The sequence below is a fragment of the Hibiscus syriacus genome, unplaced genomic scaffold (assembly GCF_006381635.1).
Source record: "Hibiscus syriacus cultivar Baekdansim isolate YM2019G1 unplaced genomic scaffold, ASM638163v2 tig00110929_pilon, whole genome shotgun sequence".
NCBI lineage: Eukaryota > Viridiplantae > Streptophyta > Magnoliopsida > Malvales > Malvaceae > Hibiscus > Hibiscus syriacus.
Window position 1 is genome coordinate 287,402 of NW_024062916.1, and position 22,825 is coordinate 310,226.

The 22,825-nt window shown below is 28.6% G+C and overlaps 1 protein-coding gene and 1 pseudogene across 3 annotated transcripts; one reads left to right on the top strand and one right to left on the bottom strand.

Annotated features, from left to right (window-relative positions):
• Positions 1 to 1,630, bottom strand: LOC120146535. Of its 3 annotated transcripts, none has more exons than XM_039160062.1 (4): positions 1,322 to 1,630; positions 1,020 to 1,199; positions 706 to 921; positions 1 to 434 (listed from the first exon to the last, which is right to left on the bottom strand). In XM_039160062.1, the coding sequence occupies exons 1-4, from the start codon at positions 1,322 to 1,324 to the stop codon at positions 204 to 206; spliced, it is 630 nt and encodes a 209-aa protein (XP_039015993.1). In that variant the 5' UTR covers positions 1,325 to 1,630; the 3' UTR covers positions 1 to 203. The 3 variants fall into 3 exon arrangements, with proteins under 3 accessions (XP_039015993.1, XP_039015995.1, XP_039015994.1); XM_039160064.1 differs by having other exon boundaries at positions 1,439 to 1,629; XM_039160063.1 differs by having other exon boundaries at positions 1,020 to 1,219; positions 1,261 to 1,629.
• The window catches only part of LOC120146520, a 24,776-nt pseudogene continuing 3,461 nt past the window's right edge, over positions 1,511 to 22,825 (top strand).

Below are 22,825 nucleotides of genomic sequence, written 5' to 3' on the forward strand. Positions count from 1 at the left end.
GAATAGTTGGGTGACTAAATATGTAGTTTACCCTTGATTTTATTTTTTTACTCCCCTTAACCAAATAATGATACCCTACATCCCCTTTAGTTAGGACAATTTAACAAATTTAAAGACCCCCAAACAATTTCACTTTTTTTTTATGTGGGTAATAAATAAAGAAATGGGTGAAATTTTGAATATAATAGTGTACTTGGTTCCTTTTAGGATCCGAAAGGTGCACGATGAGGGGTTCCTTTTCTTCTCCTTGCATTTGAAGGAGGTGGGGGAGGCGTGGGCAGATAAATGTCTTGTTGTGAGCCTTCACGCAATTCTTCTTCTTCTTCTTCTTCTTCTTCCTTTGACATCCCTTCTTTTCTAGTTCTATCCATTAACACCTCATTCTTTGCCTCTAAGCTAAAACTTGCATTCCCATTCCTCCTTACTCCTACAAGCTAAGTTCATATTAAAAATGGGTTTTAGATTTTTTTTAATTAGTTAAAACCAAAGCAAAATCCATGCATATATTGGAAATATCAAACAATGTGGAGCATGCATGTTGCTGGCCAATTAATGTATCTTATGCATATGATATAATAATGATTGATGATGTAACTGATAATGATGATCAATGTGGTGGTAGTTGTGATGGTGATGCATGTATGAATTGTAATGGTGATGATGAAAAAATGTGAAGTAAATATAGAAAAAAAAGTAATAACTTACCTTACATCCCAAAGAACAAAAACGAAATGGATCCAAGAGGCTTCTTCCACAGATTTCACAGATATGAGCAACACCTTTTCCAGATTTTGGTTGAGGCCTCTCATTCAAGAATAGAACCCTGGCACTGTTTATCACATAAGTTTGAACCCCACTTATATCCAATACCTTTTGAATCTCGGAAACCCTCACTACATCATGATATGAAGATCTCCTTATCTGGATCAAAAACCCAAACCAAATACACAAAGTTTTAAATTATATATTTACCAGAAGAAGAAGAAGAAGAATGTAAATTTTCTTACATTGGATTTTACCTGAATGACTTGATGATCTTTGTGTTTAGAGGAGCGGCAATAGAAGCAAAACGCGTCTCCTTTACAATCTAAACAATACATGTTACATTCTCCCCTAGCTGCATCTCCATGTGTTCTGCAAACCGTGAAAAAGGCTGTACTTAGCAATGACTCTAGCCATGGCGGCACTGGCATTGTTGTCTATATTGAGAAAACCAAGGGGAAAATGAATAATGAGACCGAGAAAGCAAACCAGGGAAGAACAATGAACAAAGAACAAGAAAGAAAGAAGAAATATTTGGCATTTACAGCGATGGCATTACCATTGTTAATCGAAGCAAAGCAATGGGGTTTTTCCTATGAAGATCAAAAGCCAAAGAAAGAGGAAGAAAGGAGAGAGAGAGAGAAGGCTAAAATGAATTTGCAACTTAGAATCCAACCAACAAAGCAAACGCCTGAACTAAGGGACAAGGCTCATAAACAAATGCAGGGCGTTTGGACGGCGGAGATCAATGGTGGTGGCTGAAGTTTATGCAGAGCCGTTGGATGGATGGACAAGGATGACTTTGGTGCTTACGCTACTTTTGGTTCTTTCTTTTGCGTCTCTACGTAGGCTCGGCAATCAGACCCCTTTGGCTACGCAAATTGAGCCATTGAATATAGCTGTTCACACATGTTGATCACCACCCACCTTTGTGCCACATGTGCAGCCTTCCACGTGGCTTAATCACCACGCTTGTTTTAAATAAGGGGATCCCATTGGTTTTTACATTCTTTTATTTTTTATGATATATATATATCTTTTGACAGAATTGAAGAGATGATGATGATTGCCTTTTCATAAATTGTAAAAATATCAGAAATTAAATATGGATTTTATGTATCATTATTTCTTCTTAACTTTTTATTCAACTATTATTTTATTTATTTCAGTTAAAAATATATTCATAAATTAATAAAATTATCAGGTAAAATGGTATTGAGGCTGTATACTTTTTAAAAAAATTAATGTGACTATAACTATTTTTTGCATTTAATGTGATTCTCAAACTCAGAAAAAATTCAACGTGTTAACGGTTTATGTCGTTGATCGCTAGATGCTGACATGACAATATACGGTGCTGACGTAGCAATTCATGATGATTAGTGATTTGATTGATGACGTGGTAGATAAGCTAAATTAATTTTTTTTATTGAGTTTGAATGTCAAATTGATTTTTTTTCCAAAGAACATGGGTTTATTTGTTTTTTAAAAATTATTTTAAATTTAAAAATTAAAATATACAAAAAAAATAAATATAAAATAATAAAAATTAAATTACTAAAAAATTAAAATGTTTATATGCACATTAACCTGAAGGATTGAAAATGTTATTGTCAAATGATTCACTGAATTTAGAGGCGAATTCTAATTTAAGTTTTATTTTATTTAGTAATATAATTATATTGTTACGTTCGTACGTATAAATTCTGATTTGAGTTTTATTTTATTTTTATTTTGTTGAGTCTAATTTGATATTTCTTGAAAAAAATTAAAAATAAATAAATATTGGGGTGACAAAAAATCTCAAACACATGAAGTAAATATCCACCTTGACTTTATAAAGTTATATATAACAGAAATTAACGGGTAGGTAAATTTTCTGTAACACCCCCAACCCGTATCCAAGTCCGAGATGTCACACTGACTTTTCAAAACTCTGTTCTTTACAAATCCACTAAAATCTTAATTTCATCATTTAAGAAAATGAGTATTTTACATTAATAATTACAATCAAATTATTTCTTTAAAACTATCAGAGCATATTCAATTTAAAATCTTGTAATTACATGCCAACTAACTCTATAAACAAAATACATATGTTCAATATGTTTCTGATCTGATCATCGTAAGGAAAATATTGATCTGTCTTGCTTCTCGCTATTCTACTCTCGTTTCTCATACCTACGTGTGAAACAATCACACGCTAAGTCGTTGACTTAGTGATGCATAAAACATATAATAAAACTCTAACTCGTAATCATGCTTGAACAATTTCTATTAACATATCACATACAAGCATCACACCCACATATATATATACTAATTCCTACTATGCACATTTCATATATTCATCTATAAAATAATTATTCATATGCGCACATATCATCCCTTACTTTATAACTTTATCATCTTATTATCATACTTTCACATACGTACACATCATTTTACCAAACAAACATATAGTATCACATATCATTTTTCTCATATTATATCCTTTATTTTAGCCCATGCATACATTTGAGAACTGTAGATATGTGAGTCTATTGAGGTTGTGCACTATGCTGTCACCATAGCTCGTATGGGGTCCTACTAGGGGATATGAGATTTGTCCCGAAGGACCACTATGAAATATCTCGAAGGATCACTGTATGTCCCGAAAGACCGCGTAGACCCTCGATTCTTGGCATGCCAACTATACCTCTAGCTCTCTTTACACATAACATGGGCATTAGCAATCTATCATGTCATATATTCACATGTACATATCACTGTTCATATGATATCATATTCATATATCACTTATCTTATAACACTTCCCATGTGTTCATATAACATGTATATCATTTTCATTTCTTGTTCACATATGTTCATGTATATCATATATATCACATATGCACATAGATCATTTTCACATTCACATAGATCTTATCACTTAACTTATCATTTATACTCATTTAATTTCTTAACTTATTTTATATTCTCTTGTCATCACTTAATAGTGTCTTTAAAGAAATCACATAGCACATACAAGAACAAATCAATTCATATAAACAAGCATACACACACTCATATTAAACACAAGTTACTATTCATAAATTCATACGCAACACTATAGGAAATAGACTTGTCGCAAGTCTTATTTCCATCAACCATCATATACTATCGAATATGCACTCACCTCGGCCTCACTAACTTTCAATCCCCTTTTATGATTTCATTTCTTTCGATCGAATCTTAACTTGATGATCATACCGGAACTTGTTCGTGTTCGATATCTACATAATCATACATTGATACATATTAGTATCCAATTAATATACTCTAATCTATCATTTCTTTGACCAAAAGAAAGGTTTATTTCTATTTCCCCTTGAAGTGCATCGATGTATTCTACAGTGTATCGATTCATCCCTTAACATGTGCATCGATGCACTCCTTATGCATCGATGCACTAATTGCATTCGATGTTTCCATTTTTAAGGGGTGCATCGATGCACTTCCTGTGCATCGATACACACTGAACAAATTCTGGAAATTTATCCTTGATGCATCGATACATGATGAATGTGTACCGATGCACACTAGCCCATAATTCCAATTTATGCCCGAAAATCCACTCTTTTCAGCTTAATTACTTCATATATCATCCATTTTCTTATTCTTAACTTACATACTCATATCAAACTCATTTCTATTCATTAATCACCTCTTTAACATCAAAATACTATTCTCCATATGTAATTCAAGAATTACACTAAATTTTCAACATGTTCTAAATTTAATTTTATTGCTTCTAACTTCTTAATTAGACCATTGACAAGTCAAATTCATCCTTAGACCTTCAAAAACCTTTTTATGATAAAAGTTCATTTATAAACTCTTAATAGAAATTCTTTTCTAATTCTCTCTTATTGGTGTTTTAAACTTATATAAGCTTTCCTTAAGCTTATATAACCCCCAAATACTCAAATCCAACTTAAAAATTCAATAAATCAACATCTAAATCAAACTTACCTTTGCTCTTGGCTTCCACGTGAAGAAGAAGAAAGGAGAAGAATAGAACTCTGGAGAAATCTCTCCCTTTCCACGTGGTTCCCTTTTCTTATAAAGGAAGAATAAAAATCTTACTTATCAATTAACCATTTTACCCTTTAATTCATTCCATAATTACTAAATAACTTTCATCATATATTTCCAAAAAATAATTGAACTATTCAATTATCCTACTTTAATCACCAATTTCTAAAAATTTTCAATCTAGTCACTAACCCGATATTGAGGATGTTACATTTTCTTCTTCTTTTTTTGAACAAATGTACATGAGACCATTATTATATTCACTAAAATGTTTCTCTTAATTGTATAAGTATTTTTTATATATTTTTAAATTCTATAAATTCATGATAATTCATAATTAAATTTTATTTTTATAATATTTATTTAATTCAATTTTATAAAAATTTAGTGAAATGGAATTAGAAAGACATTTAGAGTTTAAAACAATTAGAAGTAAATTTATAAAATAAAATTTATGCATGATGAACGAGTTTAGATTTATATAAATAAAATAAAGTTAAATTCAAGATTAAAATAATAATATATTTTTAATTTTTAGCAATTTAATTTTTATTTTTGGTACTTATTATATTTTTATTTTTTAAATTTAAAATATTTTTAATTTTTAAAAAAATTAAATAAGTACGTGAACTTAAAAAAACTCAATTTAGCCTTTAACTCAATAAAAACAATTAATTTAACTCATTTATCACATCATCAGTCACGTCACCAATCATGTCAACACTGTAGATTGCAATGTCAACATTTTGAAGTGTTACGTCAGTATTGTAACGATTAACGACGAAAATTATTGATCAAGTGGTCATATTGGGGTTTTTTTCTAAGTTTAAGGGCTACATTAAGTATGCAAATAGTTCGAGAATCACATTAATTTTTTTTTAAAAATATACAAAAACCTCATGTACCCTTTTACCAAATTATTATGAATCTTAGGTCATATTTATTTCATTACAAAATTTTAATCTATTAAAGCGTTACAAGTAAAATTAAATTAAATTCAAATCGAGTTTACATACTTGGTCACTTTAACTTAATTAAGAACGTCAAAAGAAAATTTTATTTTTATTTTACTGCTTCATTTTGATTTTCTGTTTTCTTATTTAAAAATCAGTTTATAACGTGGCATTAATAAATATCAAATTAAACCTTGAAACAATAAATATTAGGGTAAACGATACGTGTAATTATTTATATTTTGATTTTGCTTATTTTGGTCTTTAATTTTAAAAAATATTTTTTATATTTGTTTTTAAATATCTTATTTTGATCACTTAACAATTAACTCTTATCAGTTTGATGATATGAAATATTAGTAAAAAATAATTAATTTTAATTTGATCCTAGAAATTTGGATGAAATATCTCAATTCAGCCAAAAATCCCCTCCCATTGGCTGCCGCTCACCATTGGTCGTTTTCGTATATGATCGTTGGATTTTAAAATTTCTAATTCATACCTTTTTTCTCTGAAAAATATCATGAACTCTACGAATCTAGTCTAAAATCCTTCAAAAATTTATAATTAAACTATAATAATAAATATGTCATTAATATTCTTTTAAAAATAAACTATATATTAAATTTATCATTGATATTTTTTAAAATAAGGACACCAAAAATATAAAAAAAATATATAATAAAGTCTTCGTTCCATATTATGGAATTAAAGTCGTATGTTTCATACAATGAAGAAATCTTAATATTATGAATGAAACAATCTAATATTTAAAGAAAATGCCCTTTTTCATCTGACTAACATTTGTTTATTTATTGCATTAAAATATTATTTTAAAGAAAATACATTTAAATAGTGTTAGAGTTGTATAAACTGATTCCGTTTTGATTTAGCCTGAAAAGTTTGTGATGCAAGCTGTTATATAAATAAATAAATAAAAATAAAGGATACGTGGGAGAAAATGACCAAGGTAGAAGTAAGTTAAATTGGTAAAAAAATTAATTTAAGTAAATTTATTTTTTTGCAAATTTCTTTTGTAATTATATTTTTATCTTTTCAAATAGATACTAAGGATTAGATTTTAGAAGCAAGTTGGTTAAACTCTGAATTATATTTAGCCACAAATCTTCTTATAATCTCTTTTTTGACATAGTGAAACTTCTCATCCTTTGCCCATGATTTTTCTGTTTTGAGTTTTCTATGTAAATGTTGGGGATTTTTTTTTTTACTTTAGTTATGTTCATTCGTCTTTATCAAATTCTTTTATTATAAATTGGTATCGAAGCGTTTGAATTATTTGTCTTGATCACAATAATAGTAACATTGAATTATAATATTTTTATTGTTGGATCGTAACACCAAGTTTGTATTGTGACAAGTAAAGATGAGAGTAGTTCTTGCGTAGATGGATTTGGACGATGCCCTGTTGAGGTTAGATGAGATGCCTTCAACATCGATGTATGAAACAAATAGTGAACTTAAAAGTTTTGGAGCCAACAATCATTGTTGAAGGCAGTCAGTGTTGAGCGATGACTAATGATAATGTATTATGGTTGGATTCAAGAGTCAAATTACTGATTTATTTATAGTTTAGAAGTCAGGTTAGTATTTTATATGAAGTTTAGTGATTAAATTATTATTTCATCTAAATTTCAAGAGTTAAATTAAAAATTAAATATTTTTACTAATATGTCATCAAATAATGTGACTTAATGACCAAAATAAGATGTACTGAAATTAAAAATGATCATAATGTAACTTTTTTTTAAATTAATGACCAAAATAAAATAAATCAAAAAGATAAATGATCATCGGTATAACTTACTCTAAATATTAATATTTATATTCTTTCTAATATTTATCGTATTTACTAGAATATCCCATTGTTTTAAAATATATGTATGGAAATAGTTGTAGGATTGGCGGCATCGTAGTGCTAGTTTTTGGTTAGTTCCAGCACTGAACACATATTACAAGGAAAATGTCCGAGGATTTATAATTATATGATCCTTATATTACGCGGTTAATTAAAGTCTGGTCAATTAGAAAACGACATGGTTTAAGATTAAAAAGAGATTCATAATCTTCATAATTAAAATGTGATGTGATGCCGATCACGATAGGTATCGAAATCCTAATTTTCAGCATCATAATAATTAATTTTCCTTTATTATTTATATGAAATTTTAAGAGAGCGTTTTGAAAATTAATGTATAATTATATTTAAGTGTAATTGGATGACCAACCGACTTGGGATGAATCTTTAATCCGCGGTATCTTTTCGATGACACAACCATAGTCGAAGCATATGCTATTATTATAGGTATTTGTTTTTCGATTGATCAAAGACTATTATTAGAAGTGATGTGTCTAATTTAATTCTCCCATTGATGAGTTGTCGAAATGATTTATCTGTAGTTAGTTATCACCTAGTTGAAGGTCGACAACTATTAGATGCACATCCTCGTATTAAGGCTCGTTCTACACAAAGATAAGCCAATACCTATGTGCATGCTCTTGCACAATGGGCAATCATCCTCAAACTTATTTATGTCTTTCATATATGATTTATCGGATTCTATTTCTACTTATGTACTACGTGATGTTATTTTCGGTTATTGAAATTATATATTCCTTAAAAAAGGAGTGTAATCGGATGTAATCTTATAATTATGATATATTTCAATAATTATTATAAATTATAGGTTCAATCGAATTAGACGTAATTGTAATATTAGACGTGGAACAAGAATTGATGTAATTACGTAAGTAATTATACTATTCAATTCTATAATTAAAATTGTTTTAGATTTAATCTTATATAATCATACAATTACAATATATACTCTCAAATATAATTAAAAATTAAGATGTAAGTACTCTTCTTATTCGAAAACATATGTAATTACACTTCAAACATATATAAAAAAATTATTTTTTAATAATTATAGTCTTATTTGATTATTAAAGTTTTAATTATATTGTCATATAATTATACAATAATGTACACACATGCACTAAAAATATCTTTAATTTTGACATTCTCTTTACTCTTTAAAAGAAAAGAAAAAGTAAAATTTTTCATGTGACCAAAGGTCCAAAAGGCATATGGGGATTCTAATAAAGAAAGGTTTTATTTTTAACAAATTTTGTGAGAACAAAAACATGTTGAAACCTGTTGAGAAAAAGGTTAAGAAAATTTGATAAAAAAATGGCTTTAATTTTGCTAATTAATTATATGATTATAAAAATAATTTGAAAACTATTTTGAATTCTGTGACCTAGTTTCAGGTTACGGTTTAGATAACACTAATTTAATTTTAATTTTTTAAAAGAAAAAATCACACGTAAAATAGTTAGAATATATATTTATTAATTCACTAAAGAAAATAATATGCGGACAAGTATATTTAAAATATTTTTTTATAGAAAACATGGGACGTATACAAACTTTTAATGAAAAAATATAATTAATATATAAAAATGGATTGCATATTATAAAATAACAAATTTTATGATGTGAAAGAAAGCAAAGTACTTGAGAAAGGTAGGTATGGATTATGATGGGAAATTAAACGGATGCGAATTATGTGCTAAAATGTGATCCAAAACTTTATTCCTAAACAAACAACTTGCTATGAAGAAAAATAAATAAAAGGAAATGTTTCCAACAGATTAACAGCATATCTTAAGGACTTATCAACAAATACTTTTCTTTATAGCCATTGTGAATGCCACTTAACTTGTTTATTCTAAATCAGAGATGGACACACGATTTTATGTTAGAATATGAAATTACAAAATTTTAGTAAGGGAAAACTTATAAAAATTTTAAGATTGACAAAAGATTATCAATAAAAAATACAAAAATATATCTAAAATATATGAGAATTTAAATTTTTTGAAAGGTCGATTGCCCCCTCCCGCATCTCTTTCGGTCCATTCCGGCTCAAAATTAATGCAATAACAATATATACAATTAATCTACTTTTACTTTTGGTAAAAAAAAGTAATCCGCCAAAGCAAGCATATTTTTCTTAAAAATATATATAAATAGTAAATAATCTATAGAACAAGTGGTTAAAATCTTTCGATTGACACCTCCCATTAAGAGCAAAAATTCTCTTTCTCCCTCTCCCTGACTAGAAAAAATTTCAACTACCTATTTTGACTCATACAACGTTTAAAAATTGTGTATATATATACACACACAAAAGAGAGGGATGCCTTTGTGTAGGCTGGCAATATGGGAATGTGAATCATGGCAAGCTATTTTTAGTTGTAAAAGCATAATTAATTAATATAAACCGTAATTTTAATCTGCATGTTATCATTGAAGATCATCCAATCATAAAATAATAATTATCATTATACCATGAGTTGCCCAACATATCATATGAACCCACATGCCACTACTTTTTTAATGTTTGTTTAAAGGATTTGATTGAATTTAAGTTTAACTGAAAAATCTAAAGGCAAATAGCGAAAATTTATTGTAAAAAATGCATATAAGCTGATGACCTTCGAACTACCAAGAGAGTGACGTTGATTTTGACACTTAATTCTATGAGCAAGTATATATTGACATTTTTCAAAATTATTAAATACAACTGTTATAAATTTTAAATATAAATCGTAAAAAATATTCAAAAATTATTTGTTCCTTCCTTGCAAGTATTGAAATATTGTACTTTCCAAATCGAAAAGTTAATTAAGTATGTACCAATTTGTCTATTTCTCAATGAGATGATAACCCAATTGTGGTCCTCGTGAAAATAGTATTGTCCCATCGGCAAATTGAAGTGATTTGTAACCGATAAACTACATGTTTAGTATCATAACTATTACTTTTATTTTGTTTTGTTTTCAAAATTATTTATAATGTTTATTTTTTATTTCATTTTGTTTACTCATCGTTAAAAAATAATAGTAATGTTGATGTGTTATCATAAAGTCATACTATGTCATCGTTGCAAAAAAATATCATGTCAATAGTTTTGTTAATTTTGTAATGATGAGTGATTAAAATGAAACTAAAACATAACGTTAAATATGATATTGAAAAAAAATTAAGTGACCAAAATGGAATAAAAGTGATCATTAGAGTACAAAATGTGTAATTCACCCTTATAACAAAACAAAACACGAGTTTGTAAAGGTGATTCCGGTATGTTTAATAAAATCTTGGATTCATTCATAAAAAATAAATAAAAATACAGTACAAATTATTACATTTTTGTGTTGTGTGCAAATCAATGAGTAATAAAATGGAGTAAAAACTAGAATTTAATTTGACGGACCACCGACATGTTTGTAAAGTACAACATTTGGCACATGGTAAAAGAAGGGACTTGCATGTATTTTGATTTGAGTTCCAAAAGGTACTAATAACTGTGTTATATATCTGACAAGATTTAGAGATTGTCCCATGGCAGGCTATGTTCTGTTTACTTTTAGATTTCAATGCTCTGGCTCCTTTCCATTGGATGAAGGTCACCATTGGAATCAAAGTACATCAGCTTTTTTAAGTTTAACCGATTCCCGTACTGTTAGTTGTTAAGGTTTTACTTTAGAATTTTTTTAAATCCAATTTTAGGCAAAACTCTGTAAACTAAAAAGGAATTTACGAAAGCTATAAAAGAAAAGGAACGTTTTTGTTTAAATGATAGTATTAAATTTAAATGTCAATAATAACATTAAGAATTACAATGTTTTTTTATACAATTTGGTTCATAATAAGTAAATAAAAAAGATTAGTTCTTGATAAAGTCCATTGTGCGAGTGTGTGTCCAATCCGGTTTACCGTCCTATTAACGTAGTGAACTTTGAGAGTTGGGGATCTCACAAGTATTGTGCGTGCCTCGTTGAGCATCAATCTAATCATCAAAATGTCTTGTTGCGGATTACTTAATCGATTGACGATGGAGATGACATCGCCATCAATGATCACATTATGTCATTCATTCTCAATCGTCATTTGTGATCCCTCCGTAAAGCCATTAGTTTCTTCCGTCTTCGTTGTATGTGTTCCATCCAATCTCTGCTCCACTCCGCCCACAATCAAACCATTGTGATCCAGGACAGCAACCCCAATGGTGGTTTCTCCCGTGTTGGGATTGAACGCTCCATCAATATTAATTTTCAACGTTCCCTCCAACGGATTGTTCCAAGACTACTTGTGTCTTTGTGGCGCTCCTGTATGGTTATAAGAAGGAACCCCAACAACTCCTTAAAATCAATTCCATGTAACCAAGCAGTATTAACAACATCGCTCGCTTTTTAAAATTTATGTTCGTGCAGCCATTTATTCCTTCGATTACACAAGTTCCAGAGTAGAATGATTAACTTTGTAAGGCCCTCTTGGTCGAGCAAAGTTGCAGCGCCTTCGAGCCACTGTTTGCAACTTGTAACCTGAACATCAATGAATTTTCGATCAAATCCTGAGAGCTTAAGAACTTCTCTGGCAAAAACACATTCTTTGAGTACATGAATGGCAGTTTCGCACCCTTGGTTGCACATTAGGCATGTCCTCGTTCCCATTCCAGCAGTTGCCAACTTCGCTCTGGTGGGTAGAGCTTCGTGGCTGGTCCTCCACCTGAATAGTTTGGTTTTCGGTAGCGTAAGTAATTTCATGATGGATTTTCATATAGATGGTTAATCCCTCTCTGTTCCAGCCACCATCATCAACCAATTGTATCCAGATTTAGATGAATAACATTAGGTGTTATGATGTTCCGAAAGAAGTTGATCACTGTGTCGAGGAGAAATGACAACATCTAAAATTTGTTTTGCGTCTGGTTTTGGAAAATCCCTTCGTACATTGTCTGCATCCCATTTTGGAGCTCCTTAGAATGAAAAAACTTTTAAGATTATATAAATTGGGTATGGATCTAAAAATATACTCACATAAACAAGTGTAAATTTAAAAGTTATACTCTAGGTAGATATAAATATATAAATTTTAGATGAATATAAATATAAGAAAGGAGTATTGTACCTGTCCGCCCCGTTTGTCATCCTAATAACCTACTAATCAATTTTTTCCCTGTCAACGGCTGAGAGTAGAGTTTTGTCCTAATCAAGTTTGTTAACCTGTCGCATATGGAATCAGTATGACTTGACAAGAGTACACGTGAGATACATTCAATTCAAGACCCTATTATCTAAAATAGATTGACCTTAATTATTGAAAGTAAATTGACAACCTTAAGCTCCTATTAAGCTATTTTATTTATTAACTAATTCACTTTCCATCTTTATTTTATTTTTATAAAGAATGAGCACTTTATTCTTTAAGTAAGGTTAGAAGTTTGAATGTTGTCATTTATATATTGAATAAATTGGATTGGGAGAGTTGTCCTCATAATAAATCTATGTAAAATTCGATCTAAATTAGTCAATCAATAAATCAAATATTAATGATTAATTATTTTTAAGTACTTAAGCCATTTTCAAATTTCTTTCGAGTTTTGATGAATGACCTATTACCTGATCAACCTATGCTATGATTGGAAAATGTTATATTTATTATCAACACCTCAAAATAATATAAGGTTCAATAAATAACACTGGCTTTTAAACTATATATATATATATATATATATTTGGTTATGATTCCTTCATTTTCAATTGATAATTTCATCATAATATCAAACCATTATGTATTAGTTTATCTGTTTGTAACATTAATAATTAATTAAGCCTTGAACCCATCAATTAGTATGAGTGTAAGGGAAGTGTTATTTTTCATTATAGGTCCTGAATTCGGGGAGTTACGTTTGTAAGGTAAGTGTGAGTATCAATGGTTAAAGAAGATTTTTAAATATATTACCTTATAATCATCTCAATTTGTATAATTTCTTTAGTGTTGGAAGTTAGATTCATTATTTGAACCACTTTTTTTTATAATAACAATTTTAACTCTCACTATTTATATATTATATCATTTTTATATTCTTCTTCTTCAAGTGAAATAACCTAAATAATATAGCATTCTAAAGTAAGGGCTTTCGGTTTTTAATTTAATCATATAAGGTGAAATATGCAGGAATCCCTAATCCGCCTTTGAATTTTAAAAATTGCATAGTGATACAAAAGAATTACTCAAATTTTAAAAGAAAACTGCTCACACCTAATTTATTCATTTCTTTAGATAAACATTCGTGGGTATACACTGTGTATACAAGAACATGAGTATATTGTCAAAATGTTAATAATTTTTTAACCGATATTATCTTGTATTCACTCAATATTTATATAAAAATACATTCGTGAGTGTGCACATTTTTAATATTTATATATAAGAAGTTGTGTCTCAATCTTATTTAAAAAAATAGTATAATAAATAATAATAACAATAATTCATTATTATCAGTATTATTATTTCCACCAACTAACACGTTTGAGTGGTTCAAATGTTTACATCAATAGCTAATAGGTGGGGATGTCCAAAATTGACACATTACTTGAACATATTATAGATTTATTTTAATAAAAATGAATTAAACAAAAAATATATGATAAGTTTAGAAAATTAATTACACAATATATGATAAGCTGAAAATATGGCAATGGATTTCCTTCATTCATCAAATTTTGTCCGACACCAATACCTTTTTTTTTTTGTTAAACCTAATTTTACTCAATTGGATATGAGGCCCATCTTTTTATCAATGGACTTTTGAAAGAGAAAGCTCCCTCTTTTTCTTATATATATATATATATAATTTGAATTAAACAATTTTTAAATATACCAATCATTTATTATTAAAATATACGATTTTTTAATATTTTATAAAAATATTAGACTTAATATAAAAATAAGTGGTCAAACTATACTATTTATTTTTCGATCAATCTAGATGTCTAAGGTTATTAAATTAAGTGTCTTGACAATAATGAAGTTAAAAGATTTTGTTAAATGACATGTGTCACGTTCTCAACCGACACTAACGATACAACTACTTCACGACAAAACCACTGTCACTAGCCTTTGAAATAATTTCGATCGTTGTCAGCAAACGCTAATATTGAATAAAGGGGGACGGAGGATAGTTGGGGGACAGGGAATTTTTTTAATTTTTAAAAATATAATATATATTATTTTTATTTTTTAAAATATATTTTTTAAATTATTAGAATACAACACATGTCACTTAATGAGATTCTTTAACGGCCGTTACGGTCGAGGTATGTAACATTTATAACGTTAAACACTTGGATTAACAGAAAAATATTTTAGACACCTAAATATGAAAAATAACATAATTTATACAATTATTTTTATATTAAGCCTAAAATTAAGCATGTGAATATTAGTCAACATTTCATTTCAGATAAGGTCAATAATGTAATAAATCAACAGAGTTATATTAGAAAATTATTAATGGAAATAAGCAATACGAGATCAACAAAGACCTAATCATTTTTATGTGTATATATCAACAAATGAAAGATGTAATGTTGTTTCTTAATCATTTTTATGTGTATATATGAGATATCAACATTTCATTTAACGAAAGATGTAATGTTGTTTGGTATTGTTTACTCCACAAATGAGATAAAAAATAATCCACTAGAAATGTAGAGATTAAGAAGAGTATGTGTATATATATGATATCTCATATATTTCAAAAAATTTGATATACATACCAAAATCCGATATATCTCAAAACACTATTTGAATATATTTACATACCTTATCTATGCAACGTAAGCCCTAAAAATTTAAAAACTACAAAAAGATCACATATCTCTAAAATAATTATCTCTCATAATTTTAGAAATTAAGATTTACTTTATATTTATAGAGTTAAATACTTGATCACGAAGAAACCCAATTTCATAAAATTTCTTGTCTGAAATAAGTATTTATTTATTATTTTTTGAACAATTCTGCTTAAGGAAGGGAAGTAGAATTTTGTGAAGCAAATGAGTATTAAACCCACAACCTAAGAGAGATAGGAGTGCTAACTTAGGGCTTTTTAAACACTTACTCTAAAGATTATGGACTAAAATAAGTATTTATTTGTTAAATAAACTTAATTACCAATAATATTTAACCATTAGGTCATGAGTTATAGATCTACTAGGAGCACTCTCATTCATTCTCCGGCGATTTTCCCCAAAAATTACACTGAACAACTTTATTTACCTGGCAAACACCTTTTCATCTTTATTTACCGATTTAACACACTTTGCAGGAAGACGCGACCTATCCACCACGCCTTACGTTGATCTGGCGCCACGTGGAGTAAGGCGCGGCTCATGCACCGCGCCTTGTGAAACATGTAAAAACCAGATGCTATTTTTGTAAATATTTTTAAAATGATATCTAATATGTAATTAATTTATATTAGGGTGTTATTTATGTAAACATGTCAACTTTATTTATTTATTTTTTGTGTGTGAAAAAAAAATTCTACATTAAAATCTTTAAATATTCTTTTACAAATTATTTTATAACTCGATAAATTTTGATTTTTGCATGAAATTACACAATACATATAATCTAATATAGGAAAACTTTGAGGGTAAGTATTTTAAAATATGAATAATTTTATAACTAGTATTTCTTTTACAAAATGATGATGATGATAATAATAAATATTTTATAATTTAACAAATTATAAATTTCATATATATTTTTTTAAAAAAATATTGATTTTTAAAATTAATTGTTTAAAAATATAAAAATATTAAAATAAACTTTTAATTACAATTGAGGGATCAAATGAATTATTATTCATTAATTATTATTTTTAACAATAGCCAATAATGTTTATTCATTTTTAATAAAATTATTTTGATTTTGCAAGAAATTACACAATACGTATAATCTAATATAGGAAAACTTTGAGGATAAGTATTTTAAAATATGAATAATTTTATAAAAGTTTTATAACTAGTATTTCTTTTACAAAATGATGATAATGATGATGATAATAAATATTTTATAATTTAAAAAAATTATAAATGTAACATCCCAAATTATGGGTTAGTGACTAAATTGTAAAATTTCAGAATTTGGTGATTAAAGTGGAAAAGTTGAAAAGTTCAATGATTTATGTGGAGATAATCCATGGAAGTTTTTAGTAATTATCCAAAGTAGTAAAGGGCAAATGGTCATTTGATAATAAAAGATATTTTTATCCCCTTTAATAGGAGATTAAAACGTGAAAGATGAAAACATTTCATCTATTCTTCCTTTCTTCTTTCTCCTCCCATAAGAGCTCAAGGGCAAAGGTAAGTTTCTTCATTAGTTGATTATTTGTTCAATTAAAGGTTGGGTTTTGATCATTGGATGGTAATTAAGCTTAAGGAAAGCTTAATTGGTTCTAAAACAACAAGATGAAAGGTATAGGAGAAATAGAATAAAGATTTTGAGTTTTTGAATGAAATCTTGAAATAAAGTTGATAAGTTGAATTTTAAGTTGAATTTGACTTGTCAATAGTTGAATTAAGAGATTTGGAGTGATATAAAGGAATTTAGAACATGTTGAAATTTGAGTATAATTCTTGAATTTCATTAAGAGGAGAGGATTTTGAGAATTAAGATGGATTAAATGAGTACAAATGGGCTTAAGTATGTGTGTTTGAGTTTAGTATATAGAAGAGGTAGAAATATGAAGTGTTTAAGATGAAATGAAGTAAATTTCGTGTTGAAAATATGATTTCTGGGCAAGGGGAATTGGTACCCATTCAAGGGGAATCGGTACCCATTCAATGGGGAATCGATACCCCTCAAGCGAACCAGAAATTCCAGAATCTCATAGGGGAACCGATTCCCCCACAGGAGGGAATTGATTCCCCCTAAAGGAAAAATATGAATATTGGTTTAATAAGTTCGTTTAAGTTGCTAGTATCAAATTACAAGATATATGTATTTAATGATTACCTTAAATGTACATTTATGTAGATTCTGAGCGTAAAGCAATTCCAGAACATTTGGCAAGTAAGATCGATCAAGGGAATGATAAGAGATTGGAATTGATTAGTGAGGCCAAGGTGAGTGCATACTAGTGACATGTAGTGTTTAATGGAAATAAGACTTGTGATGAGTCTATTTCCTAGAGTAATATGCATGAAGTCATGAACATGATTATGTGTTGGTTATAATTATATGTGATTATCTGTATTACATTGATTGTATATATGCATGACTAAAGATAATGATATGCTTTGTATATGCTATATGATTTATGTAAAACTTTATTATGTAATAATGGAAAAACATGGAATAAGTTATATGATAGAGTCATAAGAAATGAAATGAACATGAGAGAATAAGATAATCAAGTATAAGTCATATGATATGGTATAAATGATTATACGAGAAATGTTAGGAGACTCTACGTGGATAGTATAAATTCGAGGGCATAAACATAAATAAGGATACATAAGTTATATAGGGAAGATTGATAAATTAAAGGAAACTATGGTTTATGTATTAAAGTGAAGAGCTACAAAGTTTTATTAAAGAGTATTGTGGAAGTCATGAGAAATTGAACTAAATAAATAGATGGTTTATGTGAGTGGAAAGGGAAAATGATATAAAATAAGTGGAAATTATTTATAAGATAGAATGAGACTAATTGAACCTGTAATATAAACTTTATAAAGGAGTACTTGGGTAAAATCATTATATGATACAATTATAGAGTATTACTATACAAATTATATTAAATAGGATATATGAGAATATGAGTAAATTTATAGGTTATTGATAGGACAGATAAGAATATATAAATGTATGATAATATGAAAAAATGAACTAAGTTTAATGATGTTGAACCCTATGAGTAGAAGTTATGTGATTATAAGTAACATGATTATATGATCACAAGTTATGATACATGATATAAGATATATGAAAGAGAAAATATATGTTATATGAAATATTATATGACTATGTGATTATATGAATATGTTCTACGCGTAAGTGAACCATGTGTTTATATGTATATGGGATATGTGATTTATATAACAATGAGCTATGTGAAAGGACTACATGACTATGTGTATATGTGAATGTATGTTAACAGAAATATTAATGCCCATGTTATGTGTCATGAGAGCTAGGGGTATAGTTGGCATGCCAAGAGTCGAGGGTCTACGCGGTCCTTCGGGACATATATGTATTCTTTGGAACATGTGTGAAGTCTTGTGAGACACATACTTGATCCCTAGTATATGTATATGATTCTTAAGGAATGATATGTGGTCCTTATGGATATTATTATATAGTATTACGGTGCAATTCTACGCGGCACTCCGGTGTAATTCTACGTGGCACTTTGGTGCAATTATACGAGCTGTGGTGACAGCATAGTGCACAACCTCTATAGACTCACATATCTATAGTTCTCACATGTGTACATGGGCTTTGAAAAGAGAACATAATTTGATATAATGATATGTGTATTTCTAATGACATGATACAAGTGCATATATGTCATGGTGATATGAGATGCTATGTGTTTATGTATTATATGACTATAGAAATTAGTAATGTATTGTGGTATATTAAAATATATATTATATGTTTATGTTCATTATATGCTCATATGACGGAATTGAAGTCATGACAAGGGAATTAGTAAGGATAAACATGTTGGTGATATGAGAACAATGTATGTGATATATGTATATGATGTGTGATATGAATTGCATGATATGATATATGTGTGATAGGGGTTATGATATTTGTTACATAATATACATGAATATATGTTGATGTATATATAAATGAGTTGTATGATTTAATAGCATAAAACGGTCATGCATGATTAGTGGGTATGAATTCCATTAGATGTGTTTTCTTTATGCCTCACTAAGTCATCGACTTAGCGTGTGAGTTTTTCACACGCAAGTTACAGAAAGTGAATATAGAAGCTGTGAGGAGCAAGACAGGTCAGCATCTCCCTTACAAGATTTCAGATCATAAAATAGATGAGTTAAATGATTTTTTTGTTATTTTGAATATAGTTAGCATGTATTAATTGATTGAGTTAAATATGCTATGATCGATTTTGGTTATTGTGGTCAAATTATGTAACTAAATCGCTTTTACTTTAATGGAAGTTTTAAATTTTCTTTGAATTTTGTCACGAGTCAAAGTTTGAAAAGTCAATGTGACACCTCAGACTCGTATCCAGGTCGGGTACGGGTTGGGGGTGTTACAATAAATTTCATATATTTTTGAAAAATTTACTGACTTTTAAAATTAATTGTTTAAAAATGTAAAATAAATAAATAAACTTTTAATTACAATTGAGGGATCAAATGAATTATTATTCATTAATTATTATTTTTAACAACAGTTAATAATGTTTATTCATTTTTAATAAAATTATTTTAATCTTTGCATGAAATTACACAATAAGTATAATCTAGTATAGGAAAACTTTGAGGGTAAGTATTTTAAAGTATGAAAAATTTTATAAAAGTTTTATAACCATTATTTCTTTTACAAATGATGATGATGATAATAAATATTTTATAATTTAAAAAAAATGTAAATTTCATATATTTTTGAAAATTTTATTGACTTTTAAAATTAATTGTTTAAAAATATAAAAATATAAAATAAACTTTTAATTATAATTGAGGGATCAAATGAATTATTATTCATTAATTATTAATTTTTAACAACAATTAATAATGTTTATTCATTTTTTAATAAAATTAGAATTTAATATTTTTTAAAATTAATATTAGAAAAATAATCCCTCAATAAAGAGGTGATATTTTTTAGCTTTACATTCTTTTTTTTGTTGAATTTTATTCACTTTTAATTTTTTTATTGCATTTTTATTGATTTTTAAAAAAAATGAATAATAATTCATTTGATCTCTCAATTATAATTAAAAGTTTATTTTGATATTTTTAAAATTTTAAACAATTAATTTTAAAAGTCAAAAAATTATTAAATGTTGTTAAAAAATAATATCACACAAAAAATAAATAAATAAAGTTGATGTTTTATACAAATAGCACCCTAACATAAATTAATTACATATTTGACATCATTTTAAAAATATTTATAAAACTAGCACCTGATTTTTTCATGTTTCTCAATGCGCGGTGTATGAGCCGCGCCTTCCTGCAAAGGGTGTTAGATCGGTAAATAAAGATAAAAGTGTGTCTGACAGGTAAATAAAGTTTGTCAGGGTGATTTTTGGGGGAAATCGCCTCCTTCTCCTAGAATTATCATTCCCCTCCTCTCTAAGTATGATTAAGATTGATTTAGAATTTATCAAATAAAAATAATATTTAACCATTATAATTATAATAAAATTCAATTAATTAAAGTTTTGAGCCAATATCTAATAACTAACATTCTCATTCAATTATAACTCGGTGACATCACACCAAAACTCTTCCAAGAACCAGCTTCAATGAGTTCAACTCCAAGTTAAGCTATATATGTTCAACTTCAAACTGGGTGTGTATAAAATATACACCCGAGCTAGATTTATTAATAGATAAGAGTCGAATTAGAGTGAAAAGTTCTTTTTCTTCACGAGTTCTCACAAGTAGGATGTTCAACATGTTCTTTCTTAATAAGTTACGAGTTTATGTTTTATCCTATTCATTTTTGTCTTCATTCTCCCTTCTCCGTTTAAATGTTTTTATGTTTTAATCAAAAGTAAAGTAGCAAAAACCTAATCAGGTTATTTTCGTTAGTAAAGATGTTGGATTGACAGGAACAAAACTTGGCTGCGGTGAAGGTGGTTGTGGGGGTTTGCACTGTGATGATTTCTCATTACGATAGAAAGATGAAGAAATGAATGTGAGTCTTTTATCTGCTTTCTTTCTGCTGATGATATAACTTAAAGCTTTCCATCATTTCTCAGAATCTGATTAACATAAATTCTTTGAAAACTTGTTTCAGGTATTATGCTGTCAATGCATGCTTGACTCCTGCTAATTTCGTTGAAGGAATGCATGCTGTTACAGTGGAGAGAGTTGGGAACCGCAAACGTGGATTGCACCCCATACAAGTAATAAACGTTTCTTCTTCTGTTGGTCTGCTCTTAGTAGTGCCTTAATTCTATATATAACATTATACCAACAAGAGTTCTTAAAGGAAAGAATGTTCCATTATTCGTTATTATTTTCTTAGATTTCTGCAGGAATCATTGGCAAGTTCTCATGGCTCCCAGTGTGGATTTTGCACTCCTGGATTCATCGTGTCATTGTATGCGTTGTTGCGGTCAAGTGAAACACCTCCTGAGCTGTTACGAAGGAAATTAACTCCTTTAAATTTGAGTGGACTGGGAGAGCTTAAATGGTATCGTCCCTTAATAATTAAAGATGTGCTTGAGTTGAAGGAGAAATATCCAACTGCAAAATTGTTAGTAGGTAATACTGAAGTCGGTGTCTAGATGAGGCTGAAGAGAATTCCATATCAAGTTTTGATCTCCGTTGCACATGTTCCTGAACTCAATATTTTAAATGTTAAGGATTATGGAATAGAGATAGGTGTTGCAGTACGATTGACCGAGCTTTTGAAGTTATTTCGAGCGGTTGTGACTAGACGCCCGACTCATGAAAAATCAGCATGCAAAGCCTTCATTGAGTAGTTAAAGTGGTTTTCTGGGGCACAAATAAGAAATGTGTGTACGGCTAGTCCAATTTCAGACATGAACCCACTCTGGATGGCTGCTAGAGCAAAATTTTGAATCATTAACTGCAATGGGAATCTTAGAACTACTTTTGCAGAAAATTTCTTCATTGGCTACCGTAAAGTGGATCTAAATGGTAATGAAATATTATTGTCAATATTCTTACCTTGGACTAGGCCCTTTGAATAAGTCAAAGAATTTAACCATGCACATAGAAGGGATGATGATATTGCCATTGTGAATGCTGGAATGTGTGCCTGTTTGGAGGAGAAAGGTGAAGAGTGTCTGTTTCAGATGCATCGGTTGCTTATGGCGGGGTGGCCAATGAAGAAAATTTATTCTCTTGCATCGGTTGCAATGGGAATGTTAGAACTACTCTTGCAGAAAATTTCTTAATTGGCGGGG

Bases quoted from the DNA above. Each gene is read 5' to 3' on its own strand.
- LOC120146535 (XM_039160062.1), bottom strand. The intron at 922-1,019 runs GTAAAATCCAAT...TTTTTGATCCAG, and splicing joins AAGATCATCAAGTCATTCAG to ATAAGGAGATCTTCATATCA. The intron at 435-705 runs GTAAGTTATTAC...ATATGAACTTAG, and splicing joins TTTGTTCTTTGGGATGTAAG to CTTGTAGGAGTAAGGAGGAA.